The sequence below is a fragment of the Eumetopias jubatus genome, unplaced genomic scaffold, assembly GCF_037043125.1.
Source record: "Eumetopias jubatus isolate StellerSeaLion01/CBP00866 unplaced genomic scaffold, mEumJub1_p1.0 scaffold_13, whole genome shotgun sequence".
Lineage (NCBI taxonomy): Eukaryota > Metazoa > Chordata > Mammalia > Carnivora > Otariidae > Eumetopias > Eumetopias jubatus.
The window spans coordinates 38,612,148-38,632,736 of NW_028274819.1; the positions used below are offsets into that span (position 1 = coordinate 38,612,148).

Below are 20,589 nucleotides of genomic sequence, written 5' to 3' on the forward strand. Positions count from 1 at the left end.
TGAAATAACCCTCTTTAAAAAAAAAAAAATCCAGTTCAGACAACAGCTATCCATCCTCATTAGGAATTAAGTACACTAGGTAATCGCAAATACTCTTTGGAAGAGAACAAAATAAATTCAGTTGTCTGAATTTAAATGCATAAATTGAGGGCACCTGAGTGGCTTCGTCAGTTAAGTGTCTGCCTTAGGCTCGGTCATGATCTCAGGGTCCGGGGATCAAGCCCCGAGTTGATCCCTAAGTAGAGCTCCCTGCTCAGCAGGGAGTCTGGTGGTCCCTCTCCCTCTCCCTCTACCCCTCCCCCTCGATCATGCTCTCTCTCTCTTTCTTTCAAATAAATAAATAAGATCTTTAAAAATAAATAAATAAATGCATAAATTGTTTAGTTATCTGAACTTAAAAAAAATAAAGTCATCTGAACTTACTTTATACTTATTTATTTGCTACTTGTCTGTTCCCCCTTAAGAGCCAGACGTTGTCTGATTTGCTTACTGCTGTAATCCTTGTACTTGAGGGCATAGTAGTAGGTACCTGCTACATATTTAATGAAAAAAATGTACACTTGCTGAACTCTTAATAATGATTAGCATTTAATTTTTTATTGCTTACAATGAATTTATATTATCTAAATTAACCCTTAAGAATATCTTTATCATAGACATTACCATTATTACCCAATGTCCTGAGAGGAAACACATTCCAAGAGGTAAAGAAATTTGCCCAAGGTCAATATGTTAGTATGGAATTGGTACATAGGCATAGTAGTTTCTAAAAGAATTACTATCTTTTTACATTCTCTGCTTTCTCTCTCCATCTCTGCTCTCTTTAATGTACTATTTGGTGGGAGAAGGAGCATGACCGAGAAAACAGATTTTAGTGCAGATGTTAGGAGTATGCATATTTGGGAAATTATTTATTTTCTCTACGATAAACATTTAGTCACATAGCCACTGAATGATTTTCCAGAATATGCCAGTGCAGGTGTTAATTTGCCCAGAGAGGAACTTGAAAACCCTCTCCACTCCCACGGCTTGCTTGAGTTTTATTTTGGCAAGAGCAAAAATACCTATATTTGGGAGATGCTGGTATGTGAATTGAATCACTCCACTAATTGATTAAATGCAAAGTTATACTAAATCACTCCACTCAAAAAGAGGTTGACTTGTAAATGCTCCCAGAGGTAATTAGTGACTAGGCACATCCAATCAACAGAAAAAACAATTCAGACTTGGGCAACGGTGGGTGGCAGGAAATGTGGAAGATCAGCATTAAACAAACCCTTTGGGTAACTCCATCTTATTCAGATTTTCTAAGCATTAAGAGCTATAATTCAAGCTTCAAGGACCATTTTGTGAAAATTATTACCCAAGAGCAGTGCTCCAATGACATAGAAACTACATATTTAATCCCTGTCCATTTTTCAAGGTCTGCTTTGGGTGCCACCTCCTCCAAGGAGCCTTCCCCAAGTTATCCAGTGAGAAGTTTCTCTTCAACATACTCGGGACTTTATAATCTACGACAAAGCCAGTTCTCCTCTTCCCCTCTATCTTAGAGTGTCCAAGGGCATTCTGTGTCTGCCCTTCTAGACTATAACCTCACTGGGGTCAAGATCTTTGCCTTATTCATCTGTGTCTCCCACAACATCTAGCATAAATCCTAGAATGCAATAGGTGCTAAAAGCCTCAATCTTCCCGAAGTATCCCACATTAGCCTTTGTTCTATCTTGTCACGTAAAACATACTACTTGAAAGATACTATCTATTTTTTTCTTTAGAAACTCTTCTAAAATAGAACTCCTGAAAGGTAGCATTTTCCTGGCAGAAGAAAAAAAGAGCAACACATTAAAGAATCTGCACTCATGCATATTCTAATTCACTTTTTGTAAATGAGACACCAATGGACAGACACATCCTCCCAACTACTTAAGAGCGAGGCACTGTCAGTCAGAGAGAAGTACGGTTCCAAACCCTCAGATCTTCTCTAAGTCCCATTCAAGGCAAAGCAGAGATTTTCCAAAATGATTTTTGAAACTCTACAGCTGGTATTTAGGATGTTTTTCAGCTTAGAGAAGATCTATGCCAGTCTTACACATAGCCATTCATTCTCTCTTCCCCCTTTCCCAATCCCTAGTAAAATATAATTTGTTTCAAGTAAGAAGGCAATAAAAATCTTACTTATTCTATTCTCTGCACTATACAAGGACAGCAGTGACAAAGACAACCTTAAAAGGCTGGCCAACCCCAAAATAAATCCTATCAGGCTTTGGAGTTGGTATTTTAGGAGTGCTTCCAGTTAAGTAAGCTTTCTACTTAAATTCATCAATATTATTAATAGACTAGCATTGAAATGAAGGTTTTCACTTCCTTAATATAGATCAACTCAGAGCTGGACTTAGGATGGTGAAATATGAGAAGGAATAAAAATAAATGAAGAATAACAAATTCATTTTTTAACACTTTACACCTTTCAGAGTGCCTTCTCATACACTGTCATTTAATCCTTACACCCAGTCTGGTATTCTTCCCATTTCCAGATGAGGAATCTGGAATCTTGTATATGGACACATATACATTGAAAACATTAAGTGACATATCCACTGGCACCCCTAAGTACTCCCTCAAGGTACTTTGATTTACTCATTGATAAAATGGGGCAATAAAAGTATTTACCTTATGTGGTTGTAGTGAGGATGATATAAATTACTACATATAAAGTCCTGAGCCCTAATCTTCTGCCCCCTCCCCAATCCTCTGCTTTTCCCACTATCCCAATCTACCACTGCAGGTTAAAATCTGACACTAATAACACACAAGACAGATGATACACATAGAAGGCCAAAGTTATACCCTATTACTTAAAATGTATGAACTCACATCTAATGAGAGCTCACCATGTACCAAATACAAGTGTAGCACTTTATATGTATTAATTTATTTCATCCTCACTACAACCATATATAGCAGATCCTATTATTACCCCACTTTGTCAGTGAGTAAATGGAAGTACTCTAGGCAGTGAGCTTAAGGAGCTTGCTAGTTGCTATCATGTATTAATATGGAAAGACAGGATTTTGAAGCTTGCCCATATTAAATGTGGTGTGGTAAAAGAGTAAAATCTCAGAGCCTCTCTAGACTTGCACAGTCCAACAGAGTAACCCCTAACCACATACAGCAACTGAGCACTTGAAATATGGCTAGTGCGGGCGAGGAAATAAATTTTTAATTTGAATTTGAATTAATCTGAATTTAAATTTAAAATGAATATTCAATGAAACAGCAGTTTTCAAGACACTGGATATCAGTTCCTGAAGGGCAGTAATCCTTGAAAATTGGAAAACAATAGAGATGAGCCCTACAATTACCCAAGCTTATTGCTCCAGGAGAGGTCCCAAGCTGTGTCAGAGGAATAACTCAGGCAGAGCCCAGCAACTTCCCGAGTTGAGGTGACAAAGCAGAGAGTCAGGGGAGACAAAGGCACTTAGATTTCACAGGACAGGATACAAGAACGGAGACAATAGCAGAGAGAAAAAAATATGGATCTCTCTCAAGATCAGTACTCAGTGGACTACATGCATATGCGAAAAGTACCCAAAAACACAGAACCAGCACCCAAAAGGTGACAGTGCTCAACATACACACAAGGACAGAGAATACTACCTATTTCCACCACTTAAGCTGAAAATTCTCACAATTCATAGGGAATTGGGTACAAGAAGGTCTTGCCTCAGTGATGGGAAATAATTAGCTCTACTCTAGATATTAGCATTAGCACTGCTTTGGGCTATCTAAGAAACCTTAAATGTAGGATCCAAAAAGATCAAATTGTTTCCCAGTAACTTAACTGTGTCCTAGAAAAATACCATGAATATTTATAAGAATTCAAAAATAGCACTAAACAAGGTACAATCACAATGTCTGGCATTCATTCAAAAATTACCAGGCATGTGGGCGCCTGGGTGGCTCAGTTGGTTAAGCGACTGCCTTCGGCTCGGGTTGTGATCCTGGAGTCCCTGGATCGAGTCCCGCATCAGGCTCCCTGCTCAGCAGGGAGTCTGCTTCTCCCTCTGACCCTCCCCCCTCTCATGTGCTCTCTCTCTCTCACTCTCTCTCTCAAATAAATAAAATCTTTAAAAAAAATAAAAATATTAAAAAAAAAATTACCAGGCATGCAAGGAAGTAGTAATCAGAAGAAAAATTAATCAATCAAAATTAACCCAACACTGATAGAATAGAATTAGTGGTCAAGAACATCAAAAGAGTTATAACTGTGTTCCATCTATTCAAAAAGTTAAATGGAGACATGGAATATTTTTTAAATAGTCAAAACTAAATTTACAGAGATGAAGCCATAATATATGAGATAAAAAATAAACACTAAATGATACTAATAGCAGACACTACAGAAGGAAACTTCAGTGACCTTGAAGTATAGCAATAGAAACTATCGAAAATAATACATAAAGAAAAATGAACTACAATTTCTGAAATGAACAGAATATCAGTAAACTATGGAACAACTTTAAGCAGCCTAACATACATGTAGTTGGAGTCCCTAAAGAAGAGAGATGGGGACAGAAAATAATATTTAAAGACATAATGGCCAAATTTTTTCCAAATCTGATGAAGTGCAAGAGATCTCATGCAGAAAAAAACATAAAGAACACCACACTGAGGTACATCATAACCAAATTGCTCAAAATCAGTGACAAAGGGGAAGTCTTAAAATCAGAAGAAAATTACCTACAGAGGAACAAAGATAGGGTAACAGAGATTTCTTGTTGGAAACAATGCACATGAGAAGACAATGAATCAACATCTTTAAAGTACTGAAAGAAAAAAAACTGTCAACCCAGTATTCCATACCCAGCAAAAATATCTTTCAAAAAATGAAAACAAAATACTTTTTGTAGACATATAAAATCCAAAAGAATTCATCACCAGCAGACTTGCACTACTAAGAAATGTTAAAGGAAGTCCTTCAGAAAGGATGAGAACCATACCAGATGGAAATAAGAATCCACACAAGGGACCGAAAAACACAGAAAATAGTAACTACATGAGTAAATATGTGATTGATTTTATTATCTAAATCTGTTCAAAAGATAATTGACTGATTAAAGAAAAATAACAATGTTGTATGGGAAATAAAATGTGTGATCACAGATCGATGACCAGGAAAAAAGAAGTAAACCTTTGAAATGTTCTTATAATATACATGAAGTTTATACTCTTACTTGAAGGTAGATTGTAATAATTTAATGATATATACTATAAAGACTAAAGCAACCACTAAAATAATGAAACAGAGTTATAGATAATAAGCCAGCAAAGGAAATTAAATGGAATCATTAAAAAAAAAACTTCAGTTAATCCAAAAGAAGCCAAAAAGTGGAAAAAATGGAATAAAGAATACATGGGACAAGTAGAAAATAGCAAAAAGATGTATTTAAATATAAATATGTTAATAATGACATTAAATATAAATGGTCTAAATACCTGTAAAGACTCCAGAAGGAACAGAGCTCTGCCAACACTTCGATTTTAGCCCCCTAAAACTCATTTTGGACTTCTGACCTCCAGAACAATAAGATAATAAATTTGTTTTGTGTCAAGCCATTAAATTCATGATAATCTGTTACAGCAACAACAGGAAACTAATACAGATTTGGGCCCCTAGAAGTGGGGCCCAAAGTAACTAAAAATACGGAAGTGGCTCTGGCATTGAATAATGAGCAGAAGCTGAAAAAATTTTGAAGAGCATGGAAGAAAAAAACCTAGTCTGCCACTAACAGACCCTTAGTGGAAATACGGATGTTAAAGACTCTGCTAGTGAGAACTCAAAATGAAGTAAACAGCATGGTAGAGAAAACCTATATCATCTTAGGGAATACTTTAAATCATTGTGAACAGACCATTAGTAGAAACATGGACATTAAAAACGATGCTTGTAAGGGCTAAAAAGGAAATGGAAACCGGAAGACACAGGATCTTTGTTACATAATGGCAGAAAGCTTAGCTGAATCGTGACCTGGAGTAATACAGAAAGCAAAACTTGTAAAAGATGAACTTGGACATTTAGCTGAGACTTCCAAGCAAAGTGCTGAAGATGCAGTCTGGTTTCTCCTTGCTGCTTAGAGTAAAAGATGAGAGAAAAGAGAGAGATGGAGGGATGAGCAGGAAGAAACTAGGACCTCTCAGCTTATCTGGACTGCAAAAGACAACAAAATGAGGAGATTCACTGTGAGGAAATTCTGCTCTGGGGTGAAAACCACAGGTGTAGCTGAACAACCTTTTGCTAGTGCCTCTGAAGGATCAAAAGTTCAGAAGATTCGTGCTCGCTTCAGCAGCACACATACTAAAATTGGAACAATACAGAGATTAGCATGGCCCCTGCGCAAGGATGACACGCAAATTCGTGAAGCGTTCCATATTTTTTGGAACACTACATCAAAAACTAATGATGTAATGTATGGTGATTAACATAACAATAAAAAATTTTTTTAAAAGTTCAGAAGATTCAATCACACAGAGGGCTCTTTGAAGAGATCAGGTATGTGACTCATGCAGCCCCTCAGCCATCGCAGCACAGGTCAGGAATAGAGATGGGGCTATCTAAGAAAGATCTGTAGGGTGCCTCTTGTCCCATGGACAGGAGACCCTAAAGGTTCCTAGAATGTTATACCAGCAGAAACACTGCCAACTTGTACTGAAGGAAACTGAAAGGATGAAATGAGAAAAAGCTGAAGGACTTTGATAATTCTACAGGCAGGGAACAGGCTGATAAAACTACTCAACCACAAACACGTGCTACTCTGCTTGAAAAAGGAAGAATAACTCAAAGGAATGAGTCATGGGCCCAGAAGGCAGAGCCAAGGACCACACAGGATTATTCCTAAGCCCCAAAACTCAAGAGAGTTTGCCTTGCTGGATTTCAAAATTTCTTGGGATTGGTGGCCCCTTTCTTCTTCCCATTTCCTTTCTATTAGCAGGGCTATCTATAATAAGCAACCTACACTTGTCCCAACATTGTATTTGGAAAGCAGATTACCTGTTTCCTACTCTTCACAGATCCATAGATGGAGAGGAGTTTTGCCCCCAAATTTATGATACTCAGAGTCAGTCATACCTAATTTAGATTATTTAGATAATCAGGTTTGGAATTTTTCAGCTGACAAGATCGGATAAGAGTTTGGACTTTGAGCTGATGCCACAATGGGCTGAGACTTTTGGAGAATATTGGGGTGAGGTGAATGTATCTTGCGTGTGGGACAGACATGAATCCTTGGGGACTAGAGGGTAGATGGTGTGATAAGCAAAATAATGGCTCCCCAAAGATGTCCACGTCCTAACTGCGAGAACATGTAACTATGTTACCTTACATTGCAAAAGGGATTTGAGCATATGATTAAATTACAGATCTTGAGGTGGAGAGATTATGCAGGATTATCCAGTTAGGCCCAATATAATCACAAGGGTCCTTTAGGGAAAGTCCTCGGTCACCCTCCCATAATGAAGTTACTCTTTCCACCAAAGAAGCTGAAAATCCCTCCCCATGGCTGGAGCCTGCTACACATCCCAGAGGTAATTGCCAAAGCAAAGAACACACAAAGTAACAGAATTCTTGCCTAAGAAGCCCACATTTGTGGAATAAATAAGTGAATGAGTGGTAAGTAAAGGAGCACATAGGGCAGAGGAAATTTTAATTCAGTTCAAAATGTGTATTTGTAACCTACTACATGCCATGCATGGTACTTGGTTCAAGGGATGTAGGGATGAATCTAAATAGAAATGACTTCTGCCTTAATAAAGCATGACCTCTCAACAGTAACTGAGCAGACCTTGTACAAGGCAAAAAGAAAAGCAATTCCAACTGTATTCTCTTAACCACACCCAGCTTAGGAACTTCACCAATCCCTTAGTAAGAATAAATGGAAATTAGCATATCCATAGTCTTGTTATGTATCATCATATAATATCTGTAGATTTATTATATACCATTAACAAGGCCTAAGTGATCTCTACAGTATATATATGTAAATCTCATCTCTTACTATTGGTCCAGCCATTCTAAAATAATCCTTTTGCCATCTTGACAAAAGGCTGAGTTAAAAGAACCCTGCCAGAAGTTTTCACAGAGGAATGCCCAAACTGCCTGACTATCATATCTAATCAGGTCACTCCCCTGCAGCAACCTCCGCAAAGGCCCCCACTGCTCTGAGAGTGAAGTACGAAACCACTAACCTGGCACCACAAGCGAGGATAAGAATTACAATCGTTCACAAGTATACATGGCCTCCCACCTATCAGAACGGATACTGGCCATGAATCATCAGTGTATCTAAGCCCCTGGATATCAGCTAAATATCAGTTCTGCCCACGGGATCCAATGTAACCCAGCCCCTCCCTGCCTCTCCAGACACTTGCCACCCCTTAGCCACACTAGACACCTTGCTATCGGTTTCTGCCTTCAGACCTTCATACATACTATTTTCCCTGCCCAGAGTGCTCTGAACTCCCACCCCTCCCCCTACACCAGGCTTGCTATTCATTTTTCAAGTCTCTGCCGACACATCCATTTTCAGGGTAACCTTTACCTGACCACTACTATCTCTCCACCCTGGTTAAATCAGATCTCCCTGTACTACTCGTTTTGGCAGCCTATACATCCCCCTCATAGTAAGGACAGCTATTATAATTCAATAATTCCCTGTGCAATGACTGTTTCTTTCACTACATTTTAGAACGGCCTGCACCTATCTTTATTTACTCTTGCTGGTAATCCTATTAGCATGTTGCCTGGTACACAGCACAAGTTCCATATTAATAGCTAGGACTTACTGGGGGTCTACTACAGGTTTCAGACACCGTTTTAACCATTTCGTTGGAGTAGCTCCTCTAATCCTTGTAACAGTCCCATGAGGTAGGTACTAGTATTTTAGATGAGGACATAGGCACAGTAAGGCTAAGGGATTGCCCAAAGTCTCAAAGCCAGTAAGTGGTAGGGTTGGAATTTGATCTCAGGCAGTTGGGCTTTTAAGAACCACACTACAGTCCCTTGATAACTGAGAACCAAGTAAGCTGCACCCCTAAGAGAATACAGCCATAAAACATCCTCTGTGCTCATGTACCCATTAAATAGGAGAGAGATATATATGAATAAGAATAGGTGCAGTGGCACCTGGGTGGCTCCGTCGTTAAGCGTTTCCCTTCGGCTCAGGTCATGATCCCGGGGTCCTGGGATCGAGCCCCGCATCAGGCTCCCTGCTCCGTGGGGGAGAGCCTGCTTCTCCCTCTGCCTCTCCCACTCCCCCTGCTTGTGCTCTCTCTCTCACTATCTCTCTGTTAAATAAATAAATAAAATCTTTAAAAAAAAAAAGGAATAGGCGTAGATATAGTACAAACACGGGTAAAGATATAGATGACAGTTGAAGACATAACCTGTAAAAATAATGTGGCTGGCCAATGGCTTCCAAGGGCTTTGCGGTTTCACTCAACTTGAGACCCCCACCAAAACACCCAAGGAAATATTTCACCGCCAAACCAAATACTTCACAACCATGCCTCCAGTGCCTCCATCCCACCCTCAGAACACCCCTCGGTTATCCGAATACTCTTGACATTTCTGAACATACCTTATGACGATAACACAAGAGAAATCGCAGAGGTGATCCTCTGACAAACACACACCACATGAACACTCCCCAGACAGATGCTCCTCCCCAAGTTCCGCCTCCATGCAAAGGAGGAGGTGCCTTTACCTTGAAATAAATATGCTTTGCTGGCATTGTGAAGTCCGGACACCTGAGTGACTCCAAGGGTGGTGTTCACGAGGTCGAGCTCGGTGATAATATCCATCTGCAGGTCAGGGTCCATCCCAAAGCCCACCACTGAAAAAGAACAGAGAGCCGTCTTGGCTTCAAATACAGACTGCTAGCAGCAAAACAGAACAGACATTATAGACGCCTGGAGTGGCAGGGAATACAAGGAAGCCAGTGATGAGCATGTGGAGATGCAAACTTCTGGAGTGCAGAGGGAGAACAACTCTGCTCCACGGCCCCCGTGATATTGGAGTTTCTTTGTCCCCTCCCCCACCCTCACTCCCCATTCATTATGGATTGAGGATCCCTCATCCAACACCCTCAGAGCCAAGTAGATCCCAGATTCAGAACGTATCATATGTTGGAAAGGTAATACGCCCTAAAAACTACATTTTATGTAACACCCTGAGCAAAGTCTGAATCAGTACCCCATAATCAAACACAGTATTTCTGGACCAAGAAGTATGCTGTTTTCTTCTAACTGGCAAAACAAAGACTATATGTAGCCTCCTGTCAGTTGAGGTCAAGTTTCGCCACCAAATGAGTCCAGCTCAGGGTAGCTTTTGCTGTCACATGAGTTATGAAGAAACTTCGGGCTTCCAAACTTTTTCAGATCTGGGGACTGTGGCTACAGGATCGTGGCCCTGATCTACCCGCTTCCCAAACTGATGCAGCAGCAAAACCTGACACCACCTCCACAGGGCGCTCCCTCTGCATCAGGCACAGCCGTGATACCATGATGCCCAGGAGGGCCATGCCCCTGTTGGAGCAGGGTGGCGGAGGGAGTGGCCCAGAAAGTGAAACAAGAGATGTATGTTCCCTCCAAGGGGATCCCTGAATGGAAAGTTAAATTCCCGGACAACTGTGTTGGAGAACCTTAGTTCAGAGAAACATGGCCAAGAGCCCCCTATCGCCTGATCTGAGAAAGGCAAAAGGTGAAGGCTTGTCTCTCACCCAGGGGGCATTCTGTGCAATGACACACTCATGATTGCAAAGTGACTTCCAATGATAGGTATTAATAAGGCTAGAGATCACTGGAAGGGACTGTGGGCAAGCCATTCATAAAGGCAGCCTCTATCTACACTTAACATCTCAGGAGTGCGATTCTGATTGCACAGTCGGAAATGTTTTAATCAGCTATGGCTGTCAACTTCTGTCTGATGGCAAAGCAGTTGCCGAGGCAAGACCTGGAAACCCAATCTGTCCCAGAGAGACTGAGTGAATGGATGTTCATCAGGACATCGTGGACTATTACAACCTCCTCTGTCCTCCCGCCTTCACCCCTCACCCCACAGATTTGGGGAAGGAAATCTGCCCTCTCCTTACTCTTTTCCTATGAGGAAAACAGGAGCTACTATAGCAACAGAAGGTTGGGCTAGGCAGGCTCGCCAAGGCAGACAAAGGGTTAAACTGAAGGCACAGTGCATAAACTGCATTCTCGGTTTCTCCTCGCCTTCTGAACTAAAGGTTCCATTTCCCCCTTCCAAATGCAGCCCGTTCGTTATGAGACCAGTTTACTCAAGGACAGCTCTTCCTTCTCTCCATTCTGCATCCATTCATCCATGCAGTACCTTTTCAACAGGTATTAGTGAGCGCTTACAATGTAACATACAGTGCTAGGGACTGGAGCTGTCCTCACAGAGCACGCAGTCCTGAGCTAACAAGTGAAGAGGAGGCAAAAAAAAAAAAAAAATAGATAAAATCATCTGAGATGGCAATAAATGCCATGCAGAAAATAAAACAGAGTCATGGAATACAAAGCAACTTGGGTGGGGCTTTAGAAAGGACAGTCAGGAAGGGCTCCTTTGAGCGGAAACCTGAATGCCTGCAGGGCTGGCAGTGGCAAGATCTGGAGGGGGACAGCTTTCCAGGGATAGAGAATAGCCCACTGCAAACCAGGAACAGACTTGGCACGTTCGGACCACAGATAAAAGGCCAGTGTGGCTGGAGCAGAATGGGCAGGGAGAGAGTGTTCGAAAATGAGGCCAAAGAGTAGGGCCTGCTTTTTGAGCCACAGCAAGGAGATGGATATTATCCTAATTGCAATTAGGAAATCATTGGAGGGCTTAAGGTGTGTGTTGAAGAGCAGGAGAAGATGCTCCTACTTTACATCATGATCTCACGTAAGTTCCCATCCTACCTGCTCATCCCTCACACAGACTCCATTCACAAAGGCTGGTGGAATACCTACTCCGTGCAAAGAAGGACTGAGCCACTGGGTGTCTATCAGCCAAGTCACGGTGATGTTTTTCTCCAAGTGAGCTCAGATATCAGCAGTTCTGTGATCACCTTGAAAAGGCAGGAAAAGAACTAATATTTCAGTTTGATCTATAGTGTTGTACAACTATAAGGCAAAAATTAAATCAAGAGGGATCTCAGAGGACTTCCAAGCGGGTCTTTCTCTGGCTAGGAATTCGGAAAGTGAGCTGGGGAATGTGCCCGTAGCTGGAGAGGAGAAGACAGAAGTGTCCCTGGAGCCCCAGTGTCCCTGGAGCCCCACTGCCTTGCACAGGGGCTAACAGCTGGTACGCCCTGAATTTAGGACCTAAATAATTAACTGATGAATGTGCGCACCATCACTGCTTCGGGTACAATGAGCTCCAAGCAATATGCATATCTAGGGATACCGCCAGACAACAGGATGGCATTCAGGCCAAGGAAACAATCTTTAAAAAAACTGTGGTTGAGGGGCGCCTGGGTGGCTCAGGCGGTTAAGTGGCTGCCTTTGACTCAGGTCATGATCCCAGGATCCTGGGATCGAGCCCCGAAGTGGGCTCCCTGCTCAGCGGGGAACCTGCTTCTCCCTTTCCCTCTGCTGCTGCCCCTGCTTGTTCTCTCTCTCTCTCTGTGTCAAATAAATAAATAAAAATTAAAAAAAAAAAACCTGTGGTTGACTTGATTATTGGATTCAAATCTTTACCCCTCCCAGATCCACACCCTTTGCTGCGTGGCTTTGCAGTTCCTTCCACTAGAGTGAAAGTAAACCTCTGCATCCTTTGACTTTGAGACTCGCCATCTAACTTATTTGGATCATTGGGATGCTTGGGATGTTAGCAATGTTACACATGCAGAGGCCTGAACGTGCTTGTGGGGCAGGGCTTGTTCTCTTGTACCTCTGCACCATGATGAAAAGAACATGGCCTCACTGCTCCCCTGGTCCAAGGAGACGGAGACACATAGAGCAGACATCCCACTTGAGTTTGGCACCATGCCCAGCCAAACCTGACCTAGATGAGCCAGGAACAGAACAACCTACAGATATGTGAACCAAAACAAATGTAGTTTTAAGCCACTGAGTTCTGGATGGTTTGGTATGCGATATTCTTGTGGTAGTAGTTGACCGAAGCAGGGACTGAAGACCCACTATAATCATCATCCTTAAAATGCTCCCAGACTAGGAGCCCTGCAACTAGACAAGCCTAAAAGGCACCCAAACAGATTCTGTAGAACTAGCAGAACACCCCACTGGTGCCCTTGGATCCCTGTCCCCAAATTAGAACACAGCACACTCCATCCACAAAGTGTTGTGGAAACAATACTAAACCAAGAGCCAGTTTCAGTCCTGTCTCTTCCCCCTACTAACTCTTAGAAAAACAACTTCACTTCTCTGAGCCTCAGTTCCCTCATCTGTAAAATGAGGATGATCATACCTGCCTCCCGGCCTCCTAAGGTTTTGGTGATAACTATGTGGAACACGACTAGCACGTACGTGGTGCCCAGCTGGAAATTGCAGCATCTGTCTTTCATAAGACAGCTCCCTGGTCCTCAACTCCACTGGAATTGCACGAAACGTACAGATGTCCCCCTTCCTCCCAAGCCCTCCACATGCCCAACTGACCTGGAAGGGCTTCTTGCTCTGGCTGCGCTTAGGGAAATCTAAATATTAAGTCTACACTCATTCCTCCTCCTATAGCCCACAAGTAAAGGGATCCCCTGGTTTTAAGATAACTGTATTGCTCTTGTTATGAAAACATCCCATAAAAACAGAACAAGAGAAATCAATTAGGCTTCCGGATACACTTTTCTCCCCCCCTTTAATTGGTCTCCTTCAGGATGAAAATGCCTTGTGCCAACAGCAGGATGTGTAAAAGAGAGCACTTTACACACTGCCTAGGGAATCAGAAAATCTATTAATAAGATAGCATTTACATGGCCTCTCCTGAACCTTATGCAGTATGACAGCGTTGGTTCCATAAAAATAATTTTTTTTTATTTTAATGTTTCTGCTTCTTGTCCAAGCATGGAGCTCCTGCCCTTTCCAAGGAAACTATTAAAGTTCTCTACTTTGGCCACAGCTACTCTACAAATGGCTGAGGCTGGGAACTGGAATTAAGCAGGATAAAAGGTATCTGGGGAAGAAACATTTTTTAAAACCTGGAAGGCAGTATGTCACCATGGGAGAAGCACCTGGGGCCTGGCTCTGGGATTCAGAACCTCCACCCTAATCTACACCTGCTATTTGTTGGCCACCCCACAGTCCTGCCCAGGGAGTGCTCAGGCCCAAAGACCATTCAGTACACCTTCAGGGTCCTGGGCATAAGCTCCCAAGCAAATCCTCCTGGGGCCTGGCTCACTCCAAATCTAATCTGGGCTCACTGTCCGCGATGGCCCCTGTTTTCTCCTGCTCAACACAGAGAAATAGGATACTGAAGAGATGCTCCAAGACCTCAGTTAACAGCAGGATTTCACAACCAGTTGATGGGATTCAGACCCCTGGACTCCTGCAAAGATCCCCAAAAGCAATATCCTTGAAGAATATGTTCTATGCCTGTTCTAAGTCAGCCAAATATTGCACGTAATCACTGCAGGCTGGGGGCTCTGTTCACAGCTCTATTATTTCAGAGCTAATGAAGAGCCAGGTTAAGTGCTTCAAAAAGGAAAAGCTCTCCTTTCCAGCAGGTGGCAGCAAAAGGCAGCAAAAGGGGCCCCAGGGGCTTCCCCCCCCAGCCCCCAACCACCACCACCATCCTGGCCTGGTGACCAAAACAAACAGGAAAGGGAATTTTGTATTCATCACAGAGTCAAGCCATCGGAGAAAACTCGTGGACTTAATACATTATTACCACAAATAATGTAGCCTTCTAAACTGTCATTATTTAAGTATGTACCTGGAAATCCCAGAGTGATCCTTCATCCAGAAATAACAAGAACTGGAGAACAGCACCTCCTATCTTGCCTCCATTTTACTCTCTTAAAACAAGTTCCCTGAACAATGAGCAATTTAAGCAGCTTCCTGTGACACCTATCATTAGATCTTTTCATATGTAACTGCTACTGCACTGCAGGGCTGCTTTAATTAAAATGTGCCTGATATCATCTATTCATTTCCATTAAAAGGCGCTATCTGAGCAGCTCACTAAGTGAACCCCATGTTTATTTCATCCTGGACCGTTCACAGCCCAGACAACAATTGTCCCACTTGACAAATAAACTTTCCCAGCGGCTGTTTGGATCCTGATAAACTAATCACGAGCCAGCCTCTGCTACCAAAGAGAGTGGAGGTTTGAAGCAGGAATGGTGGTTCCTGGGCAAATCAAAGAGGCTGCCCCCACCCCGCCCCCGAAAACTGCTGATCATACCCCTTCAAGAGACAAGAAATTGTAAAGTGAAGGACTTGAGATATAATTCCAAAACCACCCCCCATACTGATTCTTATGATAATTTTTGTAGAAGAAATGTGTGGCCTCTGGTGTTCAAGAAGTGCCAAGGGGCACAGAAAACCCACGCTCCCTAGCAACTGCCACAACCAATAGGGCAGATCCTCCCATGGTCCTCTGCCCGTGCACAGGCTCTGCCCTCTACCTGGAATGCCTTCCCCACTCTGCCCACCTGGAAAACTCCCTGTAAAGCCTTCAAACACAACTCTTAATGTCACCTCCTGATTAAAGCCTTCCTTGACCACCAACCACCCCTCCCCAAAATTCATTCCTACCATTTCTCCTCTGTATTGCTTCCACTGAAACTTCTTATATTCCCTCCTCTCCTACTACCCCCGCCCCCGCTCCCTCCCATCAAGCTGTAGGGGGAAAAAAAAAAAAACGTTCTCCAGTTTCTACCTAGATTATCAGCTAAGCTTTAAGTTCCTGGAAGTCAAGGACCAAGTCGTTTTCTCTCTGCATAAGCAATCCTGGCACCCAGCAAGGCACTCAACTGTTCCTTGAATGAGTGAATAAATACATGAATGAATCTCTCCTACAATAGAATTTTTACAAGATTGAAAGGGGGTTGGTGTGCGGAAGGGGAAAAGACGCTGTTCTTCAAGGTCTCCACTAGCAATGCACCCTGGAGGCTCAGTCCATTCCGGATGGGGGCACTTTTTGCCGACTTTTCAAAGAATTAATGAGAACAAAGGATTTAGGCATACCGGTAAGGATGTGCACTTGAGGATGTGAAATCCCCCTCCCCCATCTAGTTTCTCTCTCCTCCGTCCCTCCATTAAGATGCCCACCAGCACCAGATTCTCCGGGCACGGGACTGGTAGCCCAGTTTCTGCACTAGCCTCGCCCGTCCTGATTTTCTGGGGGCACATTTCTTCAAGTGTGCTCTTGGTTTTAAAGCCTAGCCCACCCCTATGTGCCCACACCCAAGAAGCAACTATTCTAGACTGGACTGAGCCTTGCCGTCCCTGCAACCATGGGAAGCTCAGATGAAGACAGAAAAGGCAGGAGGATTCCTTTTGTCCCTGGAGAAGTCCAAACCCGTTGCTCTTCCATTAAGCAACAGGAAAGCTGCTACCCTCTCAGACCTGGGTAAATGGAAAAGACCAGCAGGAACCTCTAGACGCCCAACTTTGTATCCTCAGGCGGGCTAAGTGCCAAAGAGGGGCGCCTGGGGCACAGGCGGAGGGAACTTTCAGGCCAACCAAGGCACGGCACCCTCCCCAGCCCCTTCCCCATAAACTTGCTGCCTGGCCTGGGATGCAGGCTATGCCTCTAGAAAGGGAAATGCGAGTGGTAAAAGAAGAAAAGATAAAGAGAGGGGTGACTGACTACACGCCGGTTCTGGGGTGCAAGGTCGGCAGCGCGTGCTAAGGCTGGCTAGCACAGGAATAAAAATTCGCCACGCTCCCACCCCCACCCCCAGCATGGGAGAGCTGTATTTTTGTCCATACTGTGCCTACTCCACCCCACCCCGCCCCACCCCACCTTCCCACCTCTCCTGAGACCCGGGGAGAAGACGACTGAGAAAGGGTCTCCAAACCCCAGGAGATAATGGGGGCTGGGGGCGAGTGGGAGCGGATGGAAGGAGGTGCTCTTACGAGTCCTCACAACTGCGTCTCTGAAGGCAGAACGAAGGGGGGACTTCAGAAATTACGCCAATTACCCTCGTCCTCCCTCCACAATCCCCAGCCTGCAGTTATAGCAAGGGAAAACTGGTTGGGAGCTTGAGAAAATCTCCCTGGATTGTCTCCACGGTTCCAATTCCCCCGAATTACTGTTCGTCCAGCCCTTGGAGACAGGGTGGAGGGGGAGAGAATGCTCCTGGAGTTCCCCTGGGGAGAGTCAGGAGGGGACCAGGCGAGACCACGGAATCCCGCGGTTCGCCCGCAGCCCTCACCCGTGCCGTGCCCTCCCCGGCCGCAGCCACGCCTGCCCGCCGGCCGGAAGCGCTCTCTCTGCGGGTGCGACTCCCGCGGCTGCCACTTCCCCGCCCGCCCCGCGCAGGGAGAGCGGTTTCCACCGCACCTTTCAAGTTCGGGGCTGTGGGGCTCACGGGCCGAACCTGCTGTGGTTTCGACCCGGAAGCTGGTTACTTGGAGCAGGAGGGTGCGCCGGCTCGGCCGCGCCCCTCACTCCGGCGTCCTCGAGGCCGCGTCTCCAAGGAAGGGGGCACTCATGGGGGCATCTTCCAGCCCGTGAGTCCCACTTCTCACCCTTTCACCTGGAGCAGGGCAGAGAGATCCGAGGGACCCATCCACGCCGCGCCGCCCTTCCCGGGCCAGCGCGGAGCTCATCTCCAGGTCTCCCAACGCCTGTGCAGGCACTGGGCACAGCGGCGCGGCTCCCCCTTCCCCGGGATGCCTCCGACCGCCCCAGCGGTGCTTACCTGTCCTGGCGGTGCACACACAGAACCACACAACTAAAATCACATCCCTCGGCATCGCTCCCGAGGGTCCCCGCCAAACGGGGCGCGTGGAAACCAGGAGGAAGCAAATGCGCCTGGATCCCGAGGCGCGCCAGGCACGGAGCCGCCAAACTTGCTAGCGGGCGGCGGGGGAGGAGGCTCGGCAGCGCCGGGTGCTGCGCTCGGGGATCGCGCCCAGCAAGGCGGCCCCGGCCGCCCCGCCCCCAGCCCGCCCCCCACCGCGGGCGGCAGCGGCGCGGGGTTCGGGCCCCGGCCCCCAGCTGCGGCTGCGCCCTTTTGGGAGCTAGGGCGGGAGCGCGGGGCTCGGCCCCTCCTGCAGGTTGCGCTCGGCGCCGGGATCGGGTTCTCCTGCTTCGTCCGCCAAGCTGCGAGGACCCGGACGGCAGGCGCGGAAGCCGCTACTACCAGGAGCACCCAGCCTGGAGTCCCGGGACGCGCGGCCGAAAGGGAGACGCCGAAGACGCCAGGCGCCTCCTCGGCTTCACGCGCTCCAGCCCAGCCGAGCTGGCCTCGCCACTGTCGCCGGCTCTGCTTCGCCGCCGCGGTGGGGGCTGCCGAAGTTGCCACAGTTCATCCCGGCCGAGGCGAAGAAACGCCGAGCCCTCGCGGGTGGGCTTCCCCCCTCCCCCCCCCCGCTCCACGGGAACCCTGACCCTGGCGGCGCCACGGAGCGCGCCCAGCCCCTCCCCGGAAAACAATTACTCGGGATTTGCTCAGGCAACTGCGCGGGGAGGGGCGGTGGACTGAGGGGGATGGCGGCTGAGTCCGCGCTCACCACCTGTACCTCTGTCTCTTCTCTCGGGTGGACCCCTCTCTCTGGGTACACGCTTTGGGAGTGCAGGGGGAGGCCGCCGACGCAGGGGGCACTGAAGAAGGGTCCCCGAGCTGGAGTGAGCTACAGTGGGGGTTTGGGGGGAGTCTATCTGCAAACCTTCCGGTTCGGCAGGGCAATTCCTGCCACATAGGGGCAATTCCTAACCATTTTTTTTCTCGGTGACTTGATGGTTCTGTCACAAGCCCTACTCTCCTTTCATAGTTACGTTTTGGCCTCTCCCGCAGTTGTTCTGGGACCCTCCGCCCACCCCAACACTATTCCCCGGGGAGAAGAGTTAGACTTTGTTGTGGGCAAGAAGGGGAGTCCTCTTCCTACTCTGTGGCCCCCTTCCGGGACCCCGGGCCTTCCCTATAAAGATGTCCCCGGTTTTGTCGCACTTCCATCCAGGTATGTTATTTATAACCAAGATGCAGAGTCCTGAGATCAGAGATGACAGAACCTCTGATTTATACCAAATGAGCCCCACGGGATTTAAAGGTCCTCCGCTAGCCCACACTGGGCTCCTCTCTCGGAGCCCACCCCACCCCTTTAACATTTGCAATCCCAGGGGAGGACAGGGAAACTTCTCTGAACAGTCCTCCCTCATCTCTGGGGAAACCAGTTCCAACGTTTCAGAATTCTGTTCACTGATAAGGATCTGCCCTTCTCACTTCTTGCACCCCCTCTCACTCCCCATATTTCTAACCCCTACATAACCAGGACCCCAGGAGACCCCATTGAAGGTCACCAGATTAGCAGCACTGCTTATTAAGAGCAAAGCTTCCACATGCTCTTCTGATCTCTGCCCTATTTTTCTGGATATTTCTGTATGCAAGCCACTGTCCCACTTGGCCCTTCACGTTGTGGTCCCTTGGCAGATGAAAAAGAACGTGAATGAGCAGGTAAATTGGAGCTCCTGATGGCTGAGGAGGAAGGAGGGAAGTCAACAAAGAAGTGTATTGTGTACTCTAGAAGTTGAGCTGAAAGATTAAGAGGTAAACTGATGTCAAAGCTAAACTGATTCTCCAACTCTTCTGGGATTCAGCTCAAGCCCAGAGGGGATCTGTCTGCCTTGACTCTGTGCTTCATTAGAGTCGGGATGTTTTCCTTTGACCTGGAGCATGTTACACTTAAAGCCAGCCTTAAAATCACACATCTTGCAGAAAATAGGATTCCTCAAGTGTAGCTGGGCTTTGTGAATGAGAATACCCACAAACCATGTTGTGTTGTGAGAGCCACGGCCCCTCTCTCCTCGGCAGTTTTTAAATACACCTTAACAGGAGCAAACTTTAGTGGCTTTGCACTATTGTTTCAAAAGTCCTTTTATTGATGTCAGAAATCCTAGAACCCCTGGAAGTCACAGTGACCGCAGCAAAAGGAAAAGGTGGTCTTGGTAAGACCTTTAGAGCTCTCTATCTTGAAGTCTCTGTAATTAGTTGGACCTGTGGGATGGGGCTTTTAGCGTGTTCCATTAAAAAATAAAGCAAGACATATGTTCTGTCAAAGCTTTGCACCATCACATCCATTAACAGTAACAAGAGTTAATCTCAACAAGGCCATAAATCTTCCTATGTAACTAAGTACTTCAATCTCCTCCTCTAAGTGCATTTCTTGAGTGGGGATTCTGAGTGTGTAGGCCTGTTTGGCTAAGGTAACTCTCACAGAATACGCCCAGCAAATTTCTGTAGTGGCAGTGAAGGGACTTGAGGTTGAGATATTGCGATGGGGCCTGTGCTCAGTGGAGGAAGCAATGAGACTGGGTTTACCCAATGCCATATCCCAAGTATACCCTGCCCTCCTGAATAGCTTCCTCCCGGATTTCTCCAGGAGCCAGGAGCTTCCTTTGATTATCCCTCTGCCTCTCCTTCCTGACCC

At 45.7% G+C, this 20,589-nt stretch overlaps 1 protein-coding gene and 1 non-coding gene across 2 annotated transcripts in view; one reads left to right on the plus strand and one right to left on the minus strand.

Moving 5' to 3' along the window:
- The window catches only part of NELL1 (neural EGFL like 1), an 820,872-nt gene extending 802,956 nt beyond the window's left edge, over positions 1-17,916 (minus strand). The window contains exons 1-2 of the mRNA XM_088017492.1: positions 17,862-17,916; positions 9,756-9,884 (exon numbers count right to left, since the gene is read on the minus strand). Of these exons, the coding sequence (XP_087873618.1) occupies positions 9,756-9,884; positions 17,862-17,916 (184 nt within the window). The remainder of the gene's footprint in view (positions 1-9,755; positions 9,885-17,861) is intronic.
- LOC114220060 (U6 spliceosomal RNA) lies at positions 6,329-6,432 on the plus strand. Its single transcript, XR_003611508.1, has one exon. It is a non-coding gene; the product is annotated as a U6 spliceosomal RNA (small nuclear RNA).
- Positions 17,917-20,589: the final 2,673 nt, after the last annotated feature.